The 22,086-nt window shown below is 54.6% G+C and overlaps 1 protein-coding gene across 2 annotated transcripts; it reads right to left on the reverse strand.

Annotated features, from left to right (window-relative positions):
- Positions 1 to 4,208: 4,208 nt before the first annotated feature.
- Positions 4,209 to 17,460, reverse strand: LOC142823125 (C-type lectin domain family 2 member B-like). Of its 2 annotated transcripts, none has more exons than XM_075913493.1 (6): positions 17,302 to 17,460; positions 14,241 to 14,448; positions 12,389 to 12,478; positions 7,791 to 7,978; positions 6,646 to 6,749; positions 4,209 to 6,208 (listed from the first exon to the last, which is right to left on the reverse strand). In XM_075913493.1, exons 2-6 carry the CDS (start codon positions 14,317 to 14,319, stop codon positions 6,055 to 6,057), a joined length of 615 nt encoding a protein of 204 aa, XP_075769608.1. In that variant the 5' UTR covers positions 14,320 to 14,448; positions 17,302 to 17,460; the 3' UTR covers positions 4,209 to 6,054. The 2 variants fall into 2 exon arrangements, with proteins under 2 accessions (XP_075769608.1, XP_075769610.1); XM_075913495.1 differs by lacking the exon at positions 17,302 to 17,460 and adding an exon at positions 16,826 to 16,888.
- Between the last annotated feature and the right edge of the window lie 4,626 nt (positions 17,461 to 22,086).

Below are 22,086 nucleotides of genomic sequence, written 5' to 3' on the forward strand. Positions count from 1 at the left end.
AGGATGCCTCAGGCCCCCTTGGGATGGGGGAGACTGGGCCCCTAAACTCCAGCCCCTTCTCCTAGGCTCCCCTCCATGCCCTCCGACAGCCAGCAACCAACTCCCTCACTTCCAGCCCTGCCCCCCAGCCAAGGCAGCATTCCACCTTCCTTTGTTCCTCTCCATGGGGGGTGTCTGGCCACTGGTTTGCATAGTGACTCATCCTGTTTTGCTGGGTCGTGGTACCCACGGCAGCCAGTGGGGGTTCCCCCAGAGCCAGCAGCATAGAAACCAGCCAGGTACCCCCACTACGTCACAGTTCTCCCCCCTCCGAGAGCGAACTGAGCAGGGTCACTCCGCTCGTGACCTAGGGAAGTTCGGGTCCTCTGCGTGGGAACCCGCCCTGGGGACATGGGTGCTCCCCTTGACTCGGGCCGGCCGTGGCGAGGCCCCACATGAGCTGGCTTCCCTCTGTCCACTCGCCGCCCCGCTCCAGGGTGACTGGCGCAGGCCTGTCCTCGGGGGTCACACCCACCCTTCCACTGGCCTTGATCTCTGGCCAGGGTCTCTCGGGCCGGGGCCATGAGCCCAGCGAGCCTTCTCTGGACAGCCAGGGCGGCTTCCACCCCCGATGCTCCATCCAGGGAGGACTTCCCCTCCCATAACTCTCTCAGCAAGCCCAGAGGGTCCTCTATCTGGGGTAGAGACCCCCAAGCCGCGTTCCTCCTGTCTTGGGCCTTCCCGCCCCTCTGGCAGGAGTCACAGGACCGGCAGTACCGCTGCACGGCTGTAAAGATTCCCGGCCAATAGAAGTGCTGGAGCAGCTTCAGCCGGGTGCTCCGGATCCCCCGGTGGCCCCCAACGGGGGAATCATGGGCCAAATACAGCAGCTTGAGGCGATACTTTCGGGGGACGACCAGCTGCCGCTCTACCCTCCATGCCCTCACCTTCCTGGGGGGGAGCCACTCACGGAACAGGAGCCCACGCTCCCGCAGGAATCTCTCCTGGCCACCTCTCCCCCGGGGCTGAGCTGCATGGAGGCCAGCCTGGTCCCTCAGCCTCTGCAAGGAGGGGTCTGCCTGCACCTCAGCCTGGAATTCAGCTGCTGAGGCAGGGATCGGGACCTGTCCCCCACCTCTGCCTAGGTCCGGAGTCCCAGCCTGGCTGGACCCCGTGTCCACTGGGATGGGACCCTGAGGATGCTGCCAGGAGTCCTTCCCTGGACCCACGTTGTCAGCCCCCCGCTGGCTCTGGCTCCAGGTAGTGACTAGAGCCCGCTGGGATTCATGGGGCCACTCCTCTAGGTCATTCCCCATCAGCACCTCGGTGGGCAAGTGCGGGTGCACCCCCACTTCCTTGAGGCCTTCCTTCGCCCCCCATTTCAGATGCACCCGGGCTACAGGCACCTTAAACGGGGACCCATCTATGCCCTTCAGGGTCAGCTGCGCGTGGGGTAGTATCCGCTCCGGGGCCACTATGTCGGATCGGGCCAGAGTCACCTCCGCCCCCGTGTCCCAGAAGCCCGTCACCTTCCTACCATCCACCTCCAGGGGTATGAGGCACTCGCTCCGCAGGGGCCGTCCTGCCCCCACCCGGTACACGGAGGGATCCGCCTCCTGAGAATCAGACCTCCCAGGGGAGGTGCACTGAGCATCCTTCCCCTCTCTCTGAGCTGAGGTTTGCCTGCCAGCCCCTGCCTCTGGGGCAGCCTGCCCTTCCTCCCGCCCCAGCCAGTTAACCCTGGAAAGTCCCCGGTCCCGGGACCTGGTGCACTGAGCCCTCTTGTGGCCTTTTTGCCCACAGCGATGGCAAGTTAGGCTTTGGGCTGTCTCTGTCCAGGCCCTGGCTGGTTCTCTGGGGCGCAGACGACCTGTTCCTTGGTCTCGCCCCGTAGTTGACTCCCTCCGTCGCTCAGCCGAGATCCGGTCTCTGCGCGGTTCCCTTTCTCTCCGGGACTCCCGTTCACACCCGGACCGGCTCTCCGTGAACTCATCCGCCAGTCTCCCGGCCTCCTGGGGGTTCTCTGGTCTCCGGTCCTTGAGCCACAGCCTCAGTTTGGGTGGGCACGCTTCATAGAACTGCTCCATCATGACCAGCTTGAGCAGCTCCTCTGCGGTCTGGGCTCCGACTCCAGACACCCACTTGCGGCAGTATTGCGCCAGGCGGGAGGCCAGATCCACATAGGTCTCCCGTGGCCCTTTCTGTACCCCCCGGAACTTCTTCCTGTATATCTCGGGGGTCAGCCCGAACTTGTGCAGCAGGGCCTCCTTGACTCGGTTGTAATCCCCTGGCTGTAGGTCCTCCAGCTGACTGAGCACTCCGGCCGCCTCCTGGTTCAGTGCGGGGATGAGCTCCTGCAGCCAGTCAGCTGGGGGAACCCGTTGCAGTCCACAGGCCCTCTCAAAGGAGCTGAGGAACCCGTCTATGTCGCCCACGTCCTTCAATTGGGCCACCACGAGCCTCTCCAAGCGTCTGGCAGTCCTGGGACCCTGGGGCCCATCCGCACTTGGCGCAGCCGGTGCCCCGCCGGTTCTCCGCTCTGCCATGGCCAGCTCATGCTGCCGCTGCCTCTCTCGATCTTGGCGCTCCTTCTCTCGGTCCTCTACTTCCAATTCCCTGATCCGCAGCTGGATCTCCAGGCGCCGCAGCTCCGCTGGGCTGGCCCCTGCCCTAGATGGGCTACGGCTTGCAGGCCTCCCGGGAGACGCTGTCTCATCTCTCCGGTGGGTTCCAGCGCTCCTCCCCCTCTCTGAGCCTGACACACTCTCAGGGGGGGTCTGGCTGCTTCCCCTGGGGACAAGATCCTGGCCCTGTGGCTGGTCATTATCTTCCAGCTGGGCAATCAGCTGGGCCTTGGTTGCTTTCTGCACAGGCAAGCCCCTCTCTCTGCACAGCCCCACCAGCTCTGCCTTCAAGAGTCGGGCGTAGGCCATCTGCCCGCTGGGCCCCTCGGTGCAGACTCACCAGTCTAGTGCTGCAGCGCCCCACGATTCCCAGGAACCGCTTCGCTCTGTCTCCAGCACGCCTGGCTCCAGGGCTCTTGCTTCTACTGCGCCTTGTCGCTTGCCGCTGGAAGCTCCATCCACGGGGTGCAGTGCATCCCACTTCTGACACCAGTGTGACGGCGCGTTGGGGGTTCCCCGTCTCCTGCACCCCGAAATGGCACAAACAGACTGCACCAGCCAGTGGAATTGAGGGTGGTTTATTGCTCCTCCAGCTCAGCGCAGCACCGATGTAGTCTGGTCACAGGAACTGGGCTAGGATGCCTCAGGCCCCCTTGGGATGGGGGAGACTGGGCCCCTAAACTCCAGCCCCTTCTCCTAGGCTCCCCTCCATGCCCTCCGACAGCCAGCAACCAACTCCCTCACTTCCAGCCCTGCCCCCCAGCCAAGGCAGCATTCCACCTTCCTTTGTTCCTCTCCATGGGGGGTGTCTGGCCACTGGTTTGCATAGTGACTCATCCTGTTTTGCTGGGTCGTGGTACCCACGGCAGCCAGTGGGGGTTCCCCCAGAGCCAGCAGCATAGAAACCAGCCAGGTACCCCCACTACGTCACACACACACACACACACACACACACACACTTCGTTTTCAGGGGGTTGTGCTTCCGTGAGCTATAATTGGCATCTGGGATACCTGCCAGTTCTCCCGACAAGCTTCACTGAACCAGATCTCAAGTTACTTGATCCCTTTCACTGGTTTGGATCAATCCTGTTTAGCCCTTGGTTCTCTGTAGCGAAATAAAATGTGAAACTTTGGGGATAGGGATGAATTGGCCCATTTTCTCTACTTGGGTTCCCCCCCCCCTTTTCTCTCATGCCTTCCCAGCTTGCTATTTAGTTGTGTTATCTAGAGCTACAAAGCTGACCCTCTGACATCCCTACTGGGCAAGTAGGGTCCCCCCACCCTCCGCTCTCTCTGTGGAAGCTGCAACAGGCCCAGAGCTACCGGCACAGCCTCTGAGTGTCCCTGTGGAACCCTCAGACCCAGCCCACCAAGCACACCCAGAACTGGAACGCCCGGGCTAAGCCTAGACAGAGTTTTTTTGGGCTACCAGAAAAACTCGGATGGGTCCAGGAAACGTGGCAGCTTTTTCAGAACAGTGTCTGAAAAAGCAGACATGTTCTTTTGGCATCAGCGAGAGGAATAAGGGATGTTCCGAAAGAGGAGGGGTTTCCGAAATTTGGCCCTGTGTAGACAGGCCAAATTTTGGAAAAGCCTCTTATGAAAAAAAAAAAAAAAGTAGAAAAAGATACAAGCTGCCACAATTTGCACAAGATCCAACTCAGGCTAACGGCTCCATTGAACCAACAGCTCCCAGCTAGAGATCCACACACACAGAAAAGAAGACTAAGTTTCTTAATAAAATTTATTTATGAGCGTACCAAGAGGCGATAGTGAATAAAATACCAGGAAGCCAGAGTAATAGATGAAGGGAAATAATTTTTTCAGTATTTTTTTTTTTTTGGCAGACTCAGTATGTGACCACCTCTTTGTTCGGGTGGCTGCTCTGACACTTTTTCCTCAAGTAACTAACTGTGGGAAAAACAAATTACATTACATGTACATATTGATGGAGGGTTGTGTTTCTCAAACTGAGGGTCCTGACCCCTCAGGGGGTCGTGAGCAATTTAGAGGGGGGTGGCAGTATCACAAAGTTTGAGAACCCTTGACATAGGGTTCTTTCACAGACTCAACAATAAATATATGTACAGCTATCTTTTATTTAACTAGACCTTAAGTCAAAAAGTGCTTTGCATATTACTGGCCTGGTTGTTATTTTGATTTTTTTGATGAGAGGTGGCTGTCTATCCACCAATTCTAAACTAAATTTAAAGTGCTTTTATGTTGCAGAAGCCCAAATAATAATCATGGAAAACAATCCACTAGTAATAAAGATAGTAAAAACGAAATCTGAGCTGTCGTCTTCTGACCGGTGTTCCCAGGAAGCTGAGCAGTTGGGCAGCCACTGAGAGAGATTCAAATGCCACCTAGCTGATTAGCAGAGCACCCACAGCCAGCAGCATTGTGCAGATGTGCACCAACCACAGAAACACAACAAAATTTATTCCACATATAGATGGGAAAAAAATAGCAGGAACATTGCTTTTGCACTCAGGTTTCACGTCATTTCACAGCTTGCGCCTCTGAAACTCACCGTGGTAATTTTGTTCAGCTTCCCCTACGGAGTGTTATGGTGACACTGCCCTGCTCACATTGCAATTCGATGAATGTCTCTCTTACTATCAGCACACACTGCAATTGCTCAAACAGAACCCGATGGCTTCAGAAGCACGAGAAACTGCCTCTCCCTCGGTGCTGAAATGGGCATTTTTCTTTCTAGGCTCTGCTTTTCTTAGCAGCAGGTGACTCCTCTGGGACAGCCTTGATCACAGACAGGGCCATTTTCCAGCATTCATCATCTGAAACACCTTCTGACCCCATTTGTGTTTTTAAAACTTCCTCCTTCTGCCATGAACAGTCAACACCTACCCAGACACCGCACGGGGATCTTACGAATGAAGACGGCCAACAGGCTCTGTAAGTGACTACAGCAGTGCAAGATGTAAACACAGCGATTAGCCAGCGAACGTGCTTTGTGTCTAAAAAGGAAGCCGCTCCCTCCCCCACGCTTTAGCTCTGCCTGCCCAATAGGACTTATGGCATGTCCAAGGGAACTTTAACACTTCACATCATGGGGGTGCTCAGGAGGCGCTCACAGTCGCACAACAATCGGCTGGTGGCTGCATTTCAGAAACGCTGTTCTAGAGCCTGAACGAATGTGTCCGTCCCTTATGCTATTTCCCCAGCCTTTCCAAACAGTTCGGCTCAGACGCCTCCTTGTCAGATCAGGGCCTCCCAGGTGCAGAGAAAAGCTTGGAAATGTGACCCTGAGTTGAGAGGTTGAAAGCAAAAGGCACAGACAGAGCGACCAGTGGAAGCTACACAACACTTATTGCTAGAGGGTCCCACTGAGATCAGGGGCCAGGCTGAGCAATGAGGACCAGGCTGCACAGTGGGGACATGGCTCAGTCCAGTCGGTGTGAGCTGCACCAGTGTCATTTCTGGGGGACTCTCACTTCAAGCCCTTTTCCAGCGCAGGGTCGTTCCCCATCACATATGCATCGAGTTTGCTGCAGATCCACCGTCTCCCCATGTAGCACCGGGAGCTGCTGGCCCCGTTCTCGTCGTTCAGGTAAGCGCAGGCACCTCCTCCCCGGATCTCAAACCTGCAACACAGGAGCCAGGAGCTGGAGCCAGGCAGAGGCCAGACAGGGGGCCCCCAGCATGGCCAGGGGAGCCGTTCCCAGCGCACAGGCTGGAGCGCGGAGCAGCGGCTCTCACAGCCCCGCGGGGTCAGAACGGAGCAAACCATTCGGCTTTCAGTCTAGGGGCCAGACTGAAATACGGTTTGGTTCAAACCAAACGGATTCATTTCCCCCCCGCCCGATTCATGGAAATGTCTCAAGCCCAGCCCACGCTGGGGGAGGAGCCAAGAGACCCGGGAACAGGCCGGCTCCCGCCTGCCTCTGACACAGACAGGAAGCGAAGGGAGCAGGGGGGGGCGCCTGGGGGTGTCACTGGCACCCAAAGGTGGATCTCCCTGAACTCAGACACCAGCACCCTCAGCCCCAGGGCGTTAACGCAGAGGGCGAGCGAGACTCACAGGTTGCCGAATTCGGTGCCGTTGGCCCATTTCCAGGGCTGATCCTGCTCCCTCCGGAGGCCGACCCAGTGGTCCTGGACACCCTTGTAGCGCAGCAGGAAGGCCTGAGAGGAAGCCAAGGGACAGCAGGTGTCAGACCCCAGCTCTGGTGCTTCGTCCCTCCCCGTGCAGCACGGAATTCCAATCGCACACTGAAAGATGCTGTGTGTGTGTGTGTGTGTGTGTGTGTGTGTGTGTGTGGACTGTCCCCTCCCACTGCTCACAGCTGCCCTGTCTCTCTGCTCCCAGTCACCCACACCCACGTTCACCTGGGCGGGGGCAGCTGCTGGGGTCTACGCTCTGCACAGACACCTCTTCCCATGGGACAGCTGCCGCTCACCACAGCAAAGTCGGGGGAGGGAATCAAGCTGCAGTGGGAGGGGTCATGGCTGAGAGGAGGCCCCGAAATGCCTGGGGAGGTTCTGGAACCCCCGTCGTTAGCGATGTGCAAGCGCCGGTCACACCAACGCCCGTCAGAGAAGGCCTGAAGGGCGCCTGCTCCTGCCGTGGGTGCAGGGGACTGGACGTCACTTCTTGAGAATCCACTCAAGGGCTGGTGTTCCAGGGTCCCACGAAATGCCTCTCCACAGCCAAAAACGGCATGTGGGAAAGGAGCCCCTCCCCCGCACCAAGCAGGCTGCTCCTCTCTCACCCCCCCCAAAACCAGGAGCCCTTCACTATGAGCTCAGTCCCACTCCAGCAGCCTGACTGAGCCCCGTCCCAGACAAGGGCTGTCTCCCTAGTTGGGGGTGGGGATGAAAAATCCCATGTAATTGGCTAACCCATTAAGCGGGGAGGGGGGGATAGGAATGGGGAGGGAGGGGGTCGCTCCAGCCCGGCAGTGACAAGGTGGGGAACTGCTCCAACCCCCAACGGTTCACGAGAACCGGTAACCATCACCGGTTACGGGTGTGGCTTACCAGTTAACCTTTAACATCCCTAATTTGTGGAGTGGGGCAGCTGGACAATTCCTGGGACCTCACACAGGCCACAGGGCCCTGGGCCCAGCCAGGCCTGGCATTCAGCGTCTGGAAAGTCCATTGGCTCTGGGCTGCTCCTCGCCCGCAGGGCAGAGCCCAGGCCTGGCCAGCGCGAGAGTCTCTCACCATTTCCTGCAGGGAGTCGATCCCAGCCAGGGAAGCCCCCAGGGCAGAGCAGTTGTCCCGGCTGTTGGTCCAGTTCCCTTCGGCCTCGGAGAAGTAGTAGCATTTCCTCTGGAAGCCGACCCAGCAGTCCGGGCACGCGGGGCCAGCCAGGGGGCCCGGAGCAGCTGATGGAGACTTAGCTACCCACACTGAGAATGAGACAGTAAAATGGGAAAGGGTAAACGCTCCCTCTAGCGCTGGACGTGCGACTGGTACAAAAATAACCCATCAAGTGACCCATCAAATAGATCTAAAAATGGGCAAATGTCCCAACACGAATGCATTAGAACAGTAACAAGAAGGAACAGGACTTTCTGGTCACCAATAGATTTAGCTTTAGACAGATACAGATACCTCATTGAAACCATTTATTTTGAGTTGGAGGAAAAATGAAACAATGAGATGAAGTTAATAAGAAATAAGAAAATAAGAAGACTATCTTACTGCCCCTGTATAAAACTATGGTACTCCCACATTTTGAATACGGCATACAGACGTGGTCTCCTCACCTCACAAAAGATATTTTGGCATTAGAAAAGGTTCAGAAAAAGGCAACTAAAATGATTAGGGGGTTGGAACGGGTCCCATATGAAGAGAGGCTAAAGAGACTGGGTCTTCTCAGCTTAGAAAAGAGGAGACTGAGGGGGGATAGGATAGAGGTCTATAAAAGCATGAGTGGTGTGGAGAGGGTGAATAAAGAAAAGTTATGTACTTGTTCCCATAATATAAGGACTAGAGGACACCAAATGAAATTAATGGGGAGCAGGTTTAAAACTAATAAAAGAAAGTTCTTCTTCACACAACGTGTAGTCAACCTGTGGAACTCCTTGCCAGAGGAGACTGTGAAGGCTAGGACTATAATAGAGTTTAAAGAGAAGCTAGATAATTTCATGGAGGTTAGGTCCATAAAAGGCTACTAGCCAGGGGATAAAATGGTGTCCCTGGCCTCTGTTTGTCAGAGGCTGGAGAGGGATGGCAGGAGACAAATTGCTTGATCGTTGTCTTTGGTCCACCCCTCTGGGGCACTTGGTACCGGCCATTGTCGGCAGACAGGATACTGGGCTAGATGGACCTTTGGTCTCCGCGTATGGCCGTTCTTATGTCATGTTCTTAAGTTGTTAAAAAAAAAACAACACCCTCTACATAAGCATGGCTCCAAGATGCAGTCGAAAAAGCAGCTGCCTCCTCCACTAATACTTTGGCTGGCCTGGAAGCATGGCCCTGCCACCACCAACCAGCAGCTACTTCCTAGGGTTTGGGTGCTTGCTGCTCCCCTGTAATTATTCTGGAGTCCCTGGCATCACAACCCTCCTTTTCCACTGGATGAGGAACAATCGCATTCCAGAGACACCTCATTGTCCTGGCACAACCATACCCTGACATTGCTGGGAGTTATGATACGAAGAAGCCACCTACCAAATTTGGTGCTCCTAGCTCTTACTGTTTAGGAGTTCTTGAACAAACAGACTCAGGGTATGTCTACACTAGCCCCCTAGTTCGAACTAGGGAGACGAATGAGGGTGACCGAAATTGCAAATGAAGCGCGGGATTTAAATATCCCACGCTTCATTAGCATGTTCCCGGGCGGTCACCATTTTGGAAATTGACTAGCTCAGAAGAACTGCCCGCGTCTACACGCGACAGTGAAATGGGAGTTTGAAGCAAAGCCCTTAATTCGAATTAGCTATTAAACCTCATTCTAAGAGGACTAACAGCTAATTCGAGTTAGGGCTTGGTTGTGCCAGGACAATGGGATTTACCTGGAATGGGATTGCTTCTCAGAAATCCATAGGCTACGTCTAGACTGGCATGATTTTCCACAAATGCTTTTAACGGAAATGTTTTCCGTTAAAGGCATTTGTGGAAAAGAGCGTCTGGATTGGCATGGATGCTTTTCCGCAAAAAGTGCTTTTGCGGAAAAGCATCTGTGCCAATCTAGACGCGCTTTTCAGCAAAAAAGCCCCGATTGCCATTTTTGCGATCGGGGCTTTTTTGCGCCAAACAAATCTGAGCTGTCTACACTGGCCCTTTTGCACAAAAGCTTTGCACAAAAGGACTTTTGCCCGAACGGGAGCAGCATAGTATTTCTGCAAGAAGCACTGATTTCAGACAGTAGGAATGCAGTGTTCTTGCGGAAATTCAAGCGGCCAGTGTAGACAGCTGGCAAGTTTTTCCGCAAAAGCAGCTGCTTTTGCGGAAAAATTGGCCAGTCTAGACACAGCCATACAGAAAAGAGACAGAATTGCCAAGCAGATGAAAGGGGCTGGTTGGTTGTGTCCTGTCCTCCCTCCTCCCAGTACAGGGCTATCCCAGGCCTGAGCTTCCCACCTCCCAGGCACCCTTTAGGGAAGGTGGGGGGCACTGAAGCCCCTCCCCCCACTCCTGATTCATACAGGAACATTGCTAGCTATTCCCCTTTACAGAGTGAAGGGAAAGTGCCCAGTTTGCTGCATTCCTCACTCTGGCAAGGGAGTGCAGGAGTGAGACAAACCTGGACCTGCCTGAGCTGGGGGACATGAGCCCGCTGGCCCTGCAGTAGCCATCAAGAGGCATCTCTGACCTGGCCCCAAGCTACTGCTCTGAGAGAGGCCTGGGGATGCGCGCTCTGTATCAGAGACAGCAGCGCTGGGGTGGAGGTGGGGGCAAGGCAGGGGACTGTGCTTGCAGGGAGCTGGCTTAAAAGCCAGCTCTCCACGTGCTCTGGTTCCCACAGAGCAACCACCCCACCCTGTGTGCAAACACAGACCCGATGAAAAAGCCAGTGGGTACAAACGTGCCAAAATAAAACACATTTGAATATTCCTACTGTGAAACTGGTGCGCTTGGGCTTGATGGCAGCCCAGGGGAGGGAAGACGATTCTGTAGTGATGTGATTTTTGTATCTTCAGCCACACACCAAGGAAACTTTTTAACGTAAATTTTAAACTCAGGTCCAAGCAAGACCAATTCAGACTGGCAAGAAGGGGTCCCATTCAGGGCTGTCCTAAGGATTCGTGGGGCCCTACGTAGCACTATTAAACGGGTGCCCCTCTGCCCGATGGCAGCTCAGGTAACGAAACATTTTTAGCGCTGGGATTTTACACTTTTCAGCCACACACTGAAATGTTTGAAAGCAAATTTTAAACTAACGTCCTGCCGAATCATGGAAAATGCACGGACGGACAGTCGAGACCTGCCTGTTTAATGGCTTTATTGACACTTGAATGGCTCCCTCACAGGTTCTGCTAAGAGCTCTGGCTGGATTTTGTCACTTTTAGTTTAACTAGATCAGTGGCTCCCTACGTGGTGCCCGCAGGCACCATGGCGCCTGCCAGGGTATTTATGTGCGCCTGCCAAAACATCTGGGCTAGCCCCGCCCCCGGTGGGCAGCACATGCACGGTGCCAGCCCAGGGCGCACAGCACGTGCACAGTGCTGGCCCCAGGTGCCTGGGCAGCCCCGCCCCCGGGTGCATGGCTCATGTATAGCGCCACCCCCGGACGCCCGGCAGCCACGAAAGGTTGGGGACCACTGAACTAGATCCTCTCCGGAGGAAGCTGAGCCGCAGAACAGAGCTAGGAAGAGGGAGGTGCGTGAGACATTAAAACCCAGGGAGAGGTGCCCCAATTTTTCAAGTGCCCTATGCAGCTGCATATTCGTTACCTATGAGTAACGACAGCCCCGCTCACAGCCGGCCTGATGCCGGTGCAAGGATGGGGAGGCAGTTACAAGTGTGCAAACACCTCCAAGAGATGGGCTGGGGCCGTGTGTCCCTGCAGCAACCTATGAGGACAAGCCCCATTCTGCACCTCGGAAATGCAGCCACATGAGCCGTTGCCACAATAGAACTCCACCCACATGATGAGGCCGGCACAGAGGGTTCCCGGTGCAGACAGGCTTGAATTCACCCCACTCTGCCGGCAGCTAAACCCTCCTGGGGCCCCATGATCGGACGTAACAGACCAATCCCACCCCTGATAACCTTCCCCAGACACAGCCGGGTTCATATTCACCAGGCATAGCCGCCCTGGGCATTGCCACGTGCTGTTTGTGCCCATGGGGCGTCACTAGTACCGTGGGGCCCTGCCCAGGTCACTCAGGGGCAGCTGTCACACAGCGTAAGTGGGGGTGTCCGTGCTGCGCCCTACAGCTCATTCCAGCGATGGGCAGCACCTGCCAGCTTGGTCCCGGGCACAACATGGGGATGCAGGAAGGCCAGGCTGGTACCTCAGGGGAACTGGCTGCAGGCAGCTCATCACTGCCCTGCACGTGCCCTGTCAATCACAGCCCTCTGTGCGGGTGTCAGTGACTGCATCTGGGGCTGGCGATAGCCCCTGGAACCCCACATGCTCAGAGATGGGCTGGGGGGGGGGGGGCTAGTGTCAGTCAGACCCTCCCCATACAGCAAGTGCCCAGGGCAGGGCCTAGGAGGGAGCAGGAGGTGGCTCTGGGAGGAGCATCCCCTGGGGACCCTCTGTCTCAGGGGCAGGTGCCAGGCAGTTCAGGAGGAGACGCTGTGACCGGGGTAGCCCCAGGGGGGTGGGATGTGCAGAGAGGGGGCAGAGAGGGCTGAGAACTTACCTGTCAGGGCAATAACAATGAGGAGAATCAAGATCACGAGGGTGACTGCATGTTTCTTATAGTTACATTTCCCGGCACGATGACGAGGTCCTGAAAGAAAGACCCGTCAGCCCGTACTGCAGGGACACACCCCCCGGGGCTGGAGCCGCACTTGATCAGTGGTTCTCAATCCATGGTACATGGAACCTGAGCATAGACAGGGGGTCTTCCAGGGGGTACGTCAACCCAGCTAGCAATTTGCCGCGTTTCACATGAGGCTCCATGAAAAACCCGAGCCGAGTCCGTACAAACTATCGTTTCATCAGGAGAGACTTGTCCGTGCAGCTCTGTGGACTGCACACGGACGCGCAAGTCCGATACTCGCATGCCAATTGATCGGTTTCCTAATGATATGATAAAAATGAGAACGTCAGTGTCCATCCGAGCAGCCATGGCACGTCTGTGTTTATGTCAGATTTTTGTAAGTGAGTCGTTCAAGTCTAGTGATACAGGATGGTACGCAAAACCAATCCATCTCCTGAAAGGGGGGCAGGAGTCCAAAAAGGTTGAGAACCACGGATCTAGACCAAGTATCAGAGGGGTAGCCGTGTTACTCTGGATCTGCAAAAGCGACAGGGAGTCCTGCGGCACCTTATAGACTAACAGATGTATTGGAGCATCAGCTTTCGTGGGCAAAGACCCACTTGATCTACACCAGTGTTTCGAGGACCCTCAGAGGTATTCAAGAGAAGTCTGGGGGGCATGTCAACTGAAATTTGGAGAAAACTGAATTTTTGTTTGAAGTTTTACAGCGCTTTATTATTTTTGTACTTTTTCCAAAAATGTCATCCCTGCCTGGCTACGATTAAGTAGTTGAAACAAAACAAATGGGTAGAAAAAAAAATTGTGTGTGTCTGAAAACTGTAGGCACTGGGGGTATGTCTACACTACCCCGCTAGTTCGAACTAGCGGGGTAATGTATGCATACCGCACTTGCTAATGAAGCCCGGGATTTGAATTTCCCGGGCTTCATTAGCATAAGCGGGGAGCCGCCATTTTTAAATCCCCGCTGCTTCGAACCCCGTGTAGCGCGGCTACACGGGGCTCGAACTAGGTAGTTCGGACTAGGGTGCCTATTCCGAACTACCGGTACACCTCGTTTCACGAGGAGTAACGGTAGTTCGGAATAGGACCCTAGTCCGAACTACCTAGTTCGAGCCCCGTGTAGCCGCGCTACACGGGGTTCGAAGCAGCGGGGATTTAAAAATGGCGGCTCCCCGCTTATGCTAATGAAGCCCGGGAAATTCAAATCCCGGGCTTCATTAGCAAGTGCGGTATGCATACATTACCCCGCTAGTTCGAACTAGCGGGGTAGTGTAGACATACCCTGGGAGTACTTTTTTTTAAGGGGTACTTGATAAAAAAAGATGGAGAACCACTGATCAAAAACAGGCTCCGTCCACCAGATGCTCTGGGAGGGGCTGGCGGAACAGCCCCTCCCACTCAGCCCAGCATCCCCCTGCACTGCCAGTCAGGCCGGCAGCAGGCCAGGTGAGCTCAGGGGCACAGAGATAAGGATCCGCATGTTCCGGTGGCAGGAGTCCTCCCTGCCTAGTGCCTGTCCCCGCACACGGGGTCTCACCTGGGCTAGACACAGCAGAAAGGGGAGAACAAACCAGGCAGAAATGGACCAGGCCTCACACAGGGGGTCTGACCCACAAGTCCAAACGGCCACTGCCCAGCTGCTGGGAGCAGGGATCGGGGCCCTGAGATCTGCCCCTAAAGGGCCCAGACAAAGGTTGGGCAGTTGCTGCTGCCACGGAGATCCTCCCTCCACCCCAGGTCAGTCTGTGTCTCTCTCCAGTCCCATTACCTGGCTCCCCTCCAGTCTCCAAGTTTCCATTGCCATTAACACACGGCTCAGTGCACTCAGCTGCTCTCTCAGTCCCCATGGTGTCTCAGCCACGCTTGGGCTGGGCCGGGCTCCGCTCTGGGTGATGGGTGCGATGCAGCAGCAGCAAAGAGCAGCTGGGCGGGTCCTGGCCCCGGCTCCCTCCCGGCTCCAGGACTCCCTGGCTGAGCTGGAAGCGGAGACAGAACAAGCGGGGACAGGTCGAGGTGAAGGTTAGAGCTGACTGCAGTTCCCGCCCAGCAGCCCAATCCAGAGCTGGCACCATGATTGCGTAAGATAACAGCCACACTGCCCATCAGGCCAAAGATCCATCTAGCCCAGTGGCCAATGCCAGGTACCGGGCATCCCTGCTGTAGGTCACCCCCATATACTTCCGTTCCGCACTAAAGTCGTTAACGCTTGTAGGAACCGATGTGTTATAAGTCCTCCCATTCCCTGCTTTTAAGTCACACACACCACCAATTTGCACAAATGGAAGTCGGCGGTGGGGAAAAAAAATTCCCCACTTCTACGTTGTTTCGCTATAAGCCCAAGTTTTTTTGGAACATAACTTGGATTGGTTGCAAGGACAGCCTGTACCCCACAGGGAATGAACAGAACAGGGAATCACGGAGTGACCCATCTCCTGTCATCCATTTCCAGCCTCTGACAAACAGGCTATGGCAGTGATTCCCAACCTTTTTCCCATGGAGGAACCCCTAAAATAATTTTTCATTTCTCGAGGAACCCCAACCTATGAAAACATTTGCTTGGCCAGAACAAGTTGACAGCGGGGAGCGCAATTCAATTACTGCTAAATTATTGTCAATAAAATTTATTTGTAAAGCGTTGTTTATATATATGTCAGCTTACACTGTAAGAAATTTTTTTTGTATTTATTTATTCCACGATTTCTCGCGGAACACCTGACAATGGTCAGCAGAACCCAAGGGTTTCGTGGAACCCTGGTTGGGAAACACTGGGCGATGGATACCATTGCTGCCCATCCTGGCTAATAGCCACCAAGAGACCTCTCCTTCATGAACTTTAGCCATTTTCTGAAACCTGTTATAGTCTTGGCCTTCACAACATCCCCTGGCAAAGAGTTCCACAGGTTAATGGTTCTGTGAAGAAACACTTTTCTGTTGCTCTACTAAGCTAAGGGCTTCATGGGCCAGGAGCCAGGTGACTAACAAACTGGCTCTGTTCTGAAAACACCTCTTGGCATCATTCGGGGGGGGGGGGGGGGGGGACACTCTGGTATCCTGAAAGGCTTCTTGCAAGAGACTGGGTAAAACCTGGGGCATAGCTCCCATCCTGTGCCTCTGACACTGCCTCTCAAATGCATCCATGGAGAGGGAGGTTGAGAAAAGCCCTCTCCTGCATTTCTTTCCCAAGCTTAGAAAAGAGGAGACCACAGGGGAATAGGATAGAGGTCTATAAAATCATGGCTGTGGAGGAAAAAGTGACTAAGGAAAAGTTATTTACTTGTTCCCACAATATAAGAACTAGGGGTTACCAAATAAAATGAAAAGGCAGCAGATTTAAAACAAACCAAAGGGAGTTTTTCTTCACTCAGCACACTCAGGACCTGTGGAACTCCTTGCCAGAGGACATGGTGAAGGCTGGGACTTCAAAAAAGAGCTAGATGGACCTAACCTCCATGAATTTATCAATGGCTATTAGCCACGATAAGTAGGAATGATGTCCCTAGCCTCTGTTTGTCTGGAAATGGGTAACAGGAGAAGGTTCTCGTGAGGATTCCTTGTTCTGTTCCCTCCCTCTGGGGCACCTGGCATCGGACACTGTGGGCAGACAGGACCCTGGGCGAGATGGACCTTTGGTTTGACCCAGTCTGGCCCTTCTTATCATCCTGGAAACCGGCCTAACTACAGAGTCCCAATAGGCTGCAACCAGGCCTCAACGGGGAGAGAAACACCATCCCCTGACCCCGGGGGGGGGGGGTTCCCCCCAGCAATGTAAACACCCCGCAGGAAGTCAATAGGGAGCAAAGCTCTGCCCTGGCAGGTCCCAGCAGTGGGGAGGGGCTGGGAAGCAGGAAGGAGAGAGGGTCTGCAAGGGCATGAGTAAAGGGAATGTCTGTGTGTGTGGGGGGGGGGGGGAGGAGTAGCTTTTCCCAGCAGGGAAGGGGGACAAGGAAAGGGCCCATGACCAGCGGGGAGGGGGGGGGGGTCTAGGTTCCCTTCGTGTGCGCACGTGGGCCGCGATGGGGAGGGAGACAAAGGTGGAGATGGAAGGGGTGCTCGGCTGCGAGTTGGGGGGGGAGCAATGGAGAGGGGGGGGGGGGAAGGAAGGAGAGACGAGTCCTGCAGGGGGGAGGGGAGGTTCGGTCCCGGTCCCGATCCGAGCTCCCTTCCTAAGCAGCTGGCGCAGCCCGGCGGGCGCCTCCGCGCTCCGCGGGGAACACGGGTCCAGGCGCGGCGCATCTGCTGCCTTTCCGGCGCAGGCAGCAAAGGCAGGGGTTTGGAGGTGGGGGGGGGGGGGGGAAATCACATGGCGGGTGTCCCCACTAGTCGCCCCCGCCCCCGGGGCTGCCTTCTCCAAACCTGTGTCCGTCCGCTCCCTGGCTCAGGAGCCACCAACCAGGCCCGGCTCGGACTTCCCCTCCCACCGCCCCGCCTGCGCACACGTGTCTGCCCGGGGTTAAGGCAGCCCTGAAAGGGGAGTCCCTCCCGGCCCAGAGAAGACGGTGGTGGGCGCCCCAAGCAAGCACGCCTTGAGCAATCGAAGGGGGGGGGGGGCTTGCTCGGCGTCTGCCCCTCGCCCCCCGGTCCAAACGCGCAGGATGCGCAACTCGGAGCTGGTCTAGCTGGCAAGAACTCATAGGCAATTCATTCATAGGCACTGCGAGCCCCCTTAGCCCGCCTTTGGGGGCTGGAGAAATAGATCTACTGTGAAGCTAGGATCCGCAGAATAGCCTCCTGTTTCCCCCTCTTCCTTCCAGTCCCCCTCCCCTCCCAATTGCAAAGCAGAGGGGAGGCAGTTTCCCAGGGCACTGCTGTGTAGGAAGATCACAGCTCACCTCTTCCAGATCCTCCATAGCTGCAGCAGCTCTGGCAGGTCAGGATCCGACTCCATCTCCCCCTCTCTGGGCCCTAGTTGAGAGGGGGCCGGAGCCCCCCCCCACTTCATACACATGTCTCCCCCCCATTGCTAGTGCAAGGAAAAGCGCGCGAAAATCCAGCCAGAAGGGAACTAGAACTACACACCAAGGGGCGCGGCCACTAATTTAGCGCTTCTGGATTGGCTGTTACAATGAATGAATGAACTGGGGGCGGGGCATTTGGTGACGATAGAGATCAGATGGGCATAAAGCGCGCCAAACTTCTTAAAGGGATAGGTTCACTCCTCTGATGTGTGCGGGGAGAAGACACCAGGCGCCACTTTCGTAAAGGACCTGGGGAGACGGGGGGGGGGGGGGGGGGGGGGGGAGAATCAAACCCCAAACAGTGTCTAGCTCCCAACCTGCCCCCGAGAGGGTTGCGCCTCTGTTAGATTTCACCCCACTCATTGCACCGAGCTGCCCCGTGCGTGGCCTTAACCAACCCGGCTGTGTCTACACTGGCCAGTTATTCCAGAAAATCAGCTGCTTTTCCGGAATAACTTGCCAGCCGTCTACACCGGCCGCTTGAATTTCCGGAAAAGCACTGACGATCTAATTTAAAATCATCAGTGCTTTTCCAGAAATACTATGCTGCTCCCATTCGGGCAAAAGTCTTTTTCCGGAAAACTGTTCCGGAAAAGGGCCAGTGTAGACAGCAGAGATTTCTTTTCCGCAAAAAAGCCCCAAACGCGAAAATGATGATCGGGGCTTTTTTGCGGAAAAGCGTGTCTAGATTGGCATGGACGCTTTTCCGCAAAAAGTGCTTTTGCAGAAAAGCGTCCGTGCCAATCTAGACACTCTTTTCCGAAAATGCTTTTAATGGAAAACTTTTCCGTTAAAAGCATTTCCGGAAAAACTTGCCAGTCTAGACGTAGCCAAAGTGTTTAGAATGAACAAAAATGTTTCTTTTAATTTCAACTTGAAATGCTCATGCTGGTTTTACAAAGCAGGACTGTCACTGCTCCCTTAGCTCTCAGGATGAGTTGTCTTGGCAGCAGATCCCGCTTTGGGGAAGGGAAATAGGTGAATCTCCAGGCCCACAGGTGGAGCAACCCTTGCTACACAGCACCAGCAGTGGGTGTCACACCGGATTGACCGTCTCTGGCTTGTACCCTCCCACCCCGCGGGTGGGGACGCAGGAGCCGGGTGGGCTGCGAGGCTCTGCAGTCTCCTGTCCTTGGCTCAGCAGTGTGCCCACATCTGGCCTGCCCGGACCAGCTATCTCAGAATTTTAAAGCCTGGGGTGGCTCATTTGCATACCCATGATGCATTGCGCACTGTGCGCTGCGTCCCTGGTCCATAGGCTGAGTTTGCTCCTGCACAGCCTGGTGCCGAGGAGAGAATTTGCGGTTGAATCATGCCAGAGGAATAAACTGATGAAACCTGCGGGAAGGGGGTGTTAACCATCTCTCCATTTACTCACCCTGATCTGAAAAGGTTTTACTTCGGACCTAGGAGAAGTGCTTCCAGCTTTCCTGCTATTTTTTGGTTTTTCTTCAGCTTGTATAAATCTTTTGCCAAAGATATTTATTGTGAGAAGTGTTTGTGGATGTTTAACCAATTTTTTGAGGGGTTTTTTTTTTCCCGTGAAGCTAGCTGGTGGTGTAGAAACAAACAAAGGGCCTATATCTACATTGGTGTGATCTTGCTACCTGTCTACGCTAGCTGTGAGTTCTTGTGTAAGTACACTGACATTCTAATGTGTGAAATTAGGGCTTCTTGTGCAAGACCTATGATGCTCCTGCTCAGGAATAAGCCCTCTTGCGCAACTGTTCTTGTGCAAGAGGCCAGTATAGACAGGCAGGCTGCGTCTACACTGGCAGCGTTTTCCGGAAATGCTTAAAATGGAACAGTTTTCCATTATAAGTATGTCAGGAAAAAGCGCATCTACATTGGCAGAATGTCAAAGCGTCTGATTTTCCGGAATAAGTTGCCAGTGTAGACACAGCCACAATGGCTATGCCTAGCCTGGCATGATTTTCCGCAAATGCTTTTAACGGAAAACGAAAGCACTTTTTGCAGAAAAGTGTCCGTGCCAATCTAGACGCGCTTTTGCACAAAAAAGCCCCGATCACCATTTTCGCGATCGGGGCTTTTTTGCGGAAAACAAATCTGAGCTGTCTGCACTGGCTCTTTTGTGCAAAAGCTTTGCGCAAAAGGACTTTTGCCCCAACGGGAGCAGCATAGTATTTCCGCAAGAAGCACTGATTTCAGACAGTAGGAAGTCAGTGCTTTTGCGGAAATTCAAGCGGCCAGTGTAGACAACTGGCAAGTTTTCCCGCAAAAGCACTTGCTTTTGCGGAAAAATTTGCCAGTCTAGACGCAGCCAATATGAATTTCTTGCTCAAGAAAGCCCTATGGTTAAAATGGCCATCAGAGCTTTCTTGCGCAAGAGTGCGTCTACACTGGCACGGATGCTCTCTTGTGTAAATACTTTAACGCAAAATCTCTTCCGCTAAAAGTATTTGCGCCAAATCTTGCCAGTGTAGAGGTAGCCGGACTGTTTTCCATAACCTGGAAATGGAGGGATGCACAATTGACTGTGGCCACTGGGGGGAGTTGCAGCCTCAAAAGAGCGAGGCTGGGGTTGAGCCATCTTGCCTGGCACCAGGCAGGGAGAGTGGCCCCCATACCCCAAACCTTTCGCGTGCCGTCCCATGGGAAGCCTGTACACCACTGGGGGGGGGGGGGGGGCGGGCTGCTGGAAGAGGGGGCAGCCCCCAAAGTCTGGACCTTTCCCAGGCAGCCTGCAGGCCACAGGGGGGACATTGGAGGGGGTCAGCTAGAGGGGGGAGAAGCCCCAAGATTCTGCCCCCCAGACAGTCTGCATAACATGAGGGGGGGGCTGGTGGAGGAGGGGGCAGCCCCTGGAGCCTCACTCTCACCCCAGACAGCCTGCAGGCCATGGCCAGGGGGAGGGGAGTTTGCTGGAGGCCATGGGGGTGTTTTGTGGGATTGGCCACACCCAGGACCTGTCCCCCAACAATCTACAGGCTGTGTGTGGGGGGGGCACTGGAGGCCAGGGGGAGCCACCACAGCTCAGCCCTCCCCCAGACAGCCTGCAGGCCATGGGGGTCCCTGAAGGCAAGGGGCACCCCAAGGAACATGGCCTGGCCCCTAGAGCACCCCCCCAAACAGGCTGCAGGCCATGGGGGTCCCTGAAGGCGAGGGGCACCCCAAGGAACATGGCCTGGCCCCTAGAGCACCCCCCCAAACAGGCTGCAGGTTGGAGGGGGCTACTGGAGGCTGAGAATATGTCCCAAAGGGTGGCTTTCCCCAGACCAGGTACTGGTGGGGGCGGCTGGAGCCAGCTTGCAAAGCCCCATCCCCACCTGACAAATGCACACACCCCAATCCCCCCCCTTGCGAGGAGCTGCCCACTGGGGAGAGATGGGGAGCGCTGCCACGGCCCCCTTGGAGGTGTCACCACTAAAGCAGCACCACCCTCGCCCCCACAGGCAGCCCCAGTGAGCCCCTCCCATCTCCCGGCCCCCTGTCCTGCGCCCTTCACCTCCCACCTGCCTTGACTCCTGAGCCCCATCTCCTTCCTTCTGCCCTGAGGCACCCCGGCCTGGAGTCCCTCACACCTCCCAACCCTCTGCCCTAAGCCACCCACCTCCTGCATCTCCTTACCCCAAAAACCTCACTCCAGCCTTCGCCGTCCTTCAGTTTTAAAAAATACAACCATTGAAATAAGGCATGGACAGTTTCCATTTAGTTTATTTTTTTTAAAATGTCACACAAAACAGACATCAGACAGTTTCACAAAGAAAAAACAGTTTCTTGCCATGTCAACCAGCCTGGGCATTGTCTCAACGACCTGACTAGCTGCATCCTGCTTCAAAGAGACTTTAACACAAGACTTCAAAGAGAAGCCTCTGAACTGTCATTCATGCTTAAATTTGACACTTTGGCTGTGTCTAGACTGGCCAGTTTTTCCGGATAATCAGCCGCTTTTCCGGAAAAACTTGCCAGCTGTCTACACTGGCCGCTTGAATTTCCGCAAAAGCACTGACGATCTCATGTAAGATTGTCAGTGTTCTTGCGGAAATACTATGCTGTTCCTGTTCGGGCAAAAGTCTTTTTGAGCAAAATTTTTGCGCAAAAGGGCCAGTGTAGACAGCTCAGACTTGTTTTCTGCAAAAAAGCGCCAATCGTGAAAATGGCGATCAGGGCTTTTTTGCGGAAAAGCGCGTCTAGATTGGCACGGACACTTGTCCACAAAAAGTGCTTTTGCGGAAAAGCGTCCTGCCAATCTAGACGCTCTATTCCGAAAATGCTTTTAACGGAAAACTTTTCTGTTAAAAGCATTTCCGGAAAATCATGCCAGTCTAGACGCAGCCTTTCTGAATGGGCCTCAACAAAGATGCTAATTATCTCACCAATTAGAAAGATAGCTTCCCCAATTATCACCTCTAATATCATTATCTCATAGACATTAACCTCCTCCCCCACCCCTCCTCTGTTCTATAATCTGATTTGTCTATTTTATGTGTTCACTTTTTTTTTAATTGTATCCCTTTTGTTATATACGGTCATGCCAATTTTCTTCCACTATCTGATCTAAGGAAGTGGGTCTGGCCCACAAAAGCTCATCACCTTATAAACAATCTTGTTAGTCTTTAAAGTGCTGCATAATCCTGTCTTTTGTTTCAGCAAGACCAGACTAACACGACTGCATCTCTTTTGTTTGGGCTTGTTGAG

Source organism: Pelodiscus sinensis, chromosome 32 (assembly GCF_049634645.1).
Source record: "Pelodiscus sinensis isolate JC-2024 chromosome 32, ASM4963464v1, whole genome shotgun sequence".
In the NCBI taxonomy this organism is placed as follows: Eukaryota; Metazoa; Chordata; order Testudines; family Trionychidae; genus Pelodiscus; species Pelodiscus sinensis.

Bases quoted from the DNA above. Each gene is read 5' to 3' on its own strand.
- LOC142823125 (XM_075913493.1), bottom strand. From the start codon at position 14,319: ATGGGGACTGAGAGAGCAGCTGAGTGCACTGAGCCGTGTGTTAATGGC. The intron at 6,750-7,790 runs GTGAGAGACTCT...GCTTCCTCTCAG, and splicing joins TCGACTCCCTGCAGGAAATG to GCCTTCCTGCTGCGCTACAA. The intron at 6,209-6,645 runs GTGAGTCTCGCT...CCTGTGTTGCAG, and splicing joins GGCACCGAATTCGGCAACCT to GTTTGAGATCCGGGGAGGAG.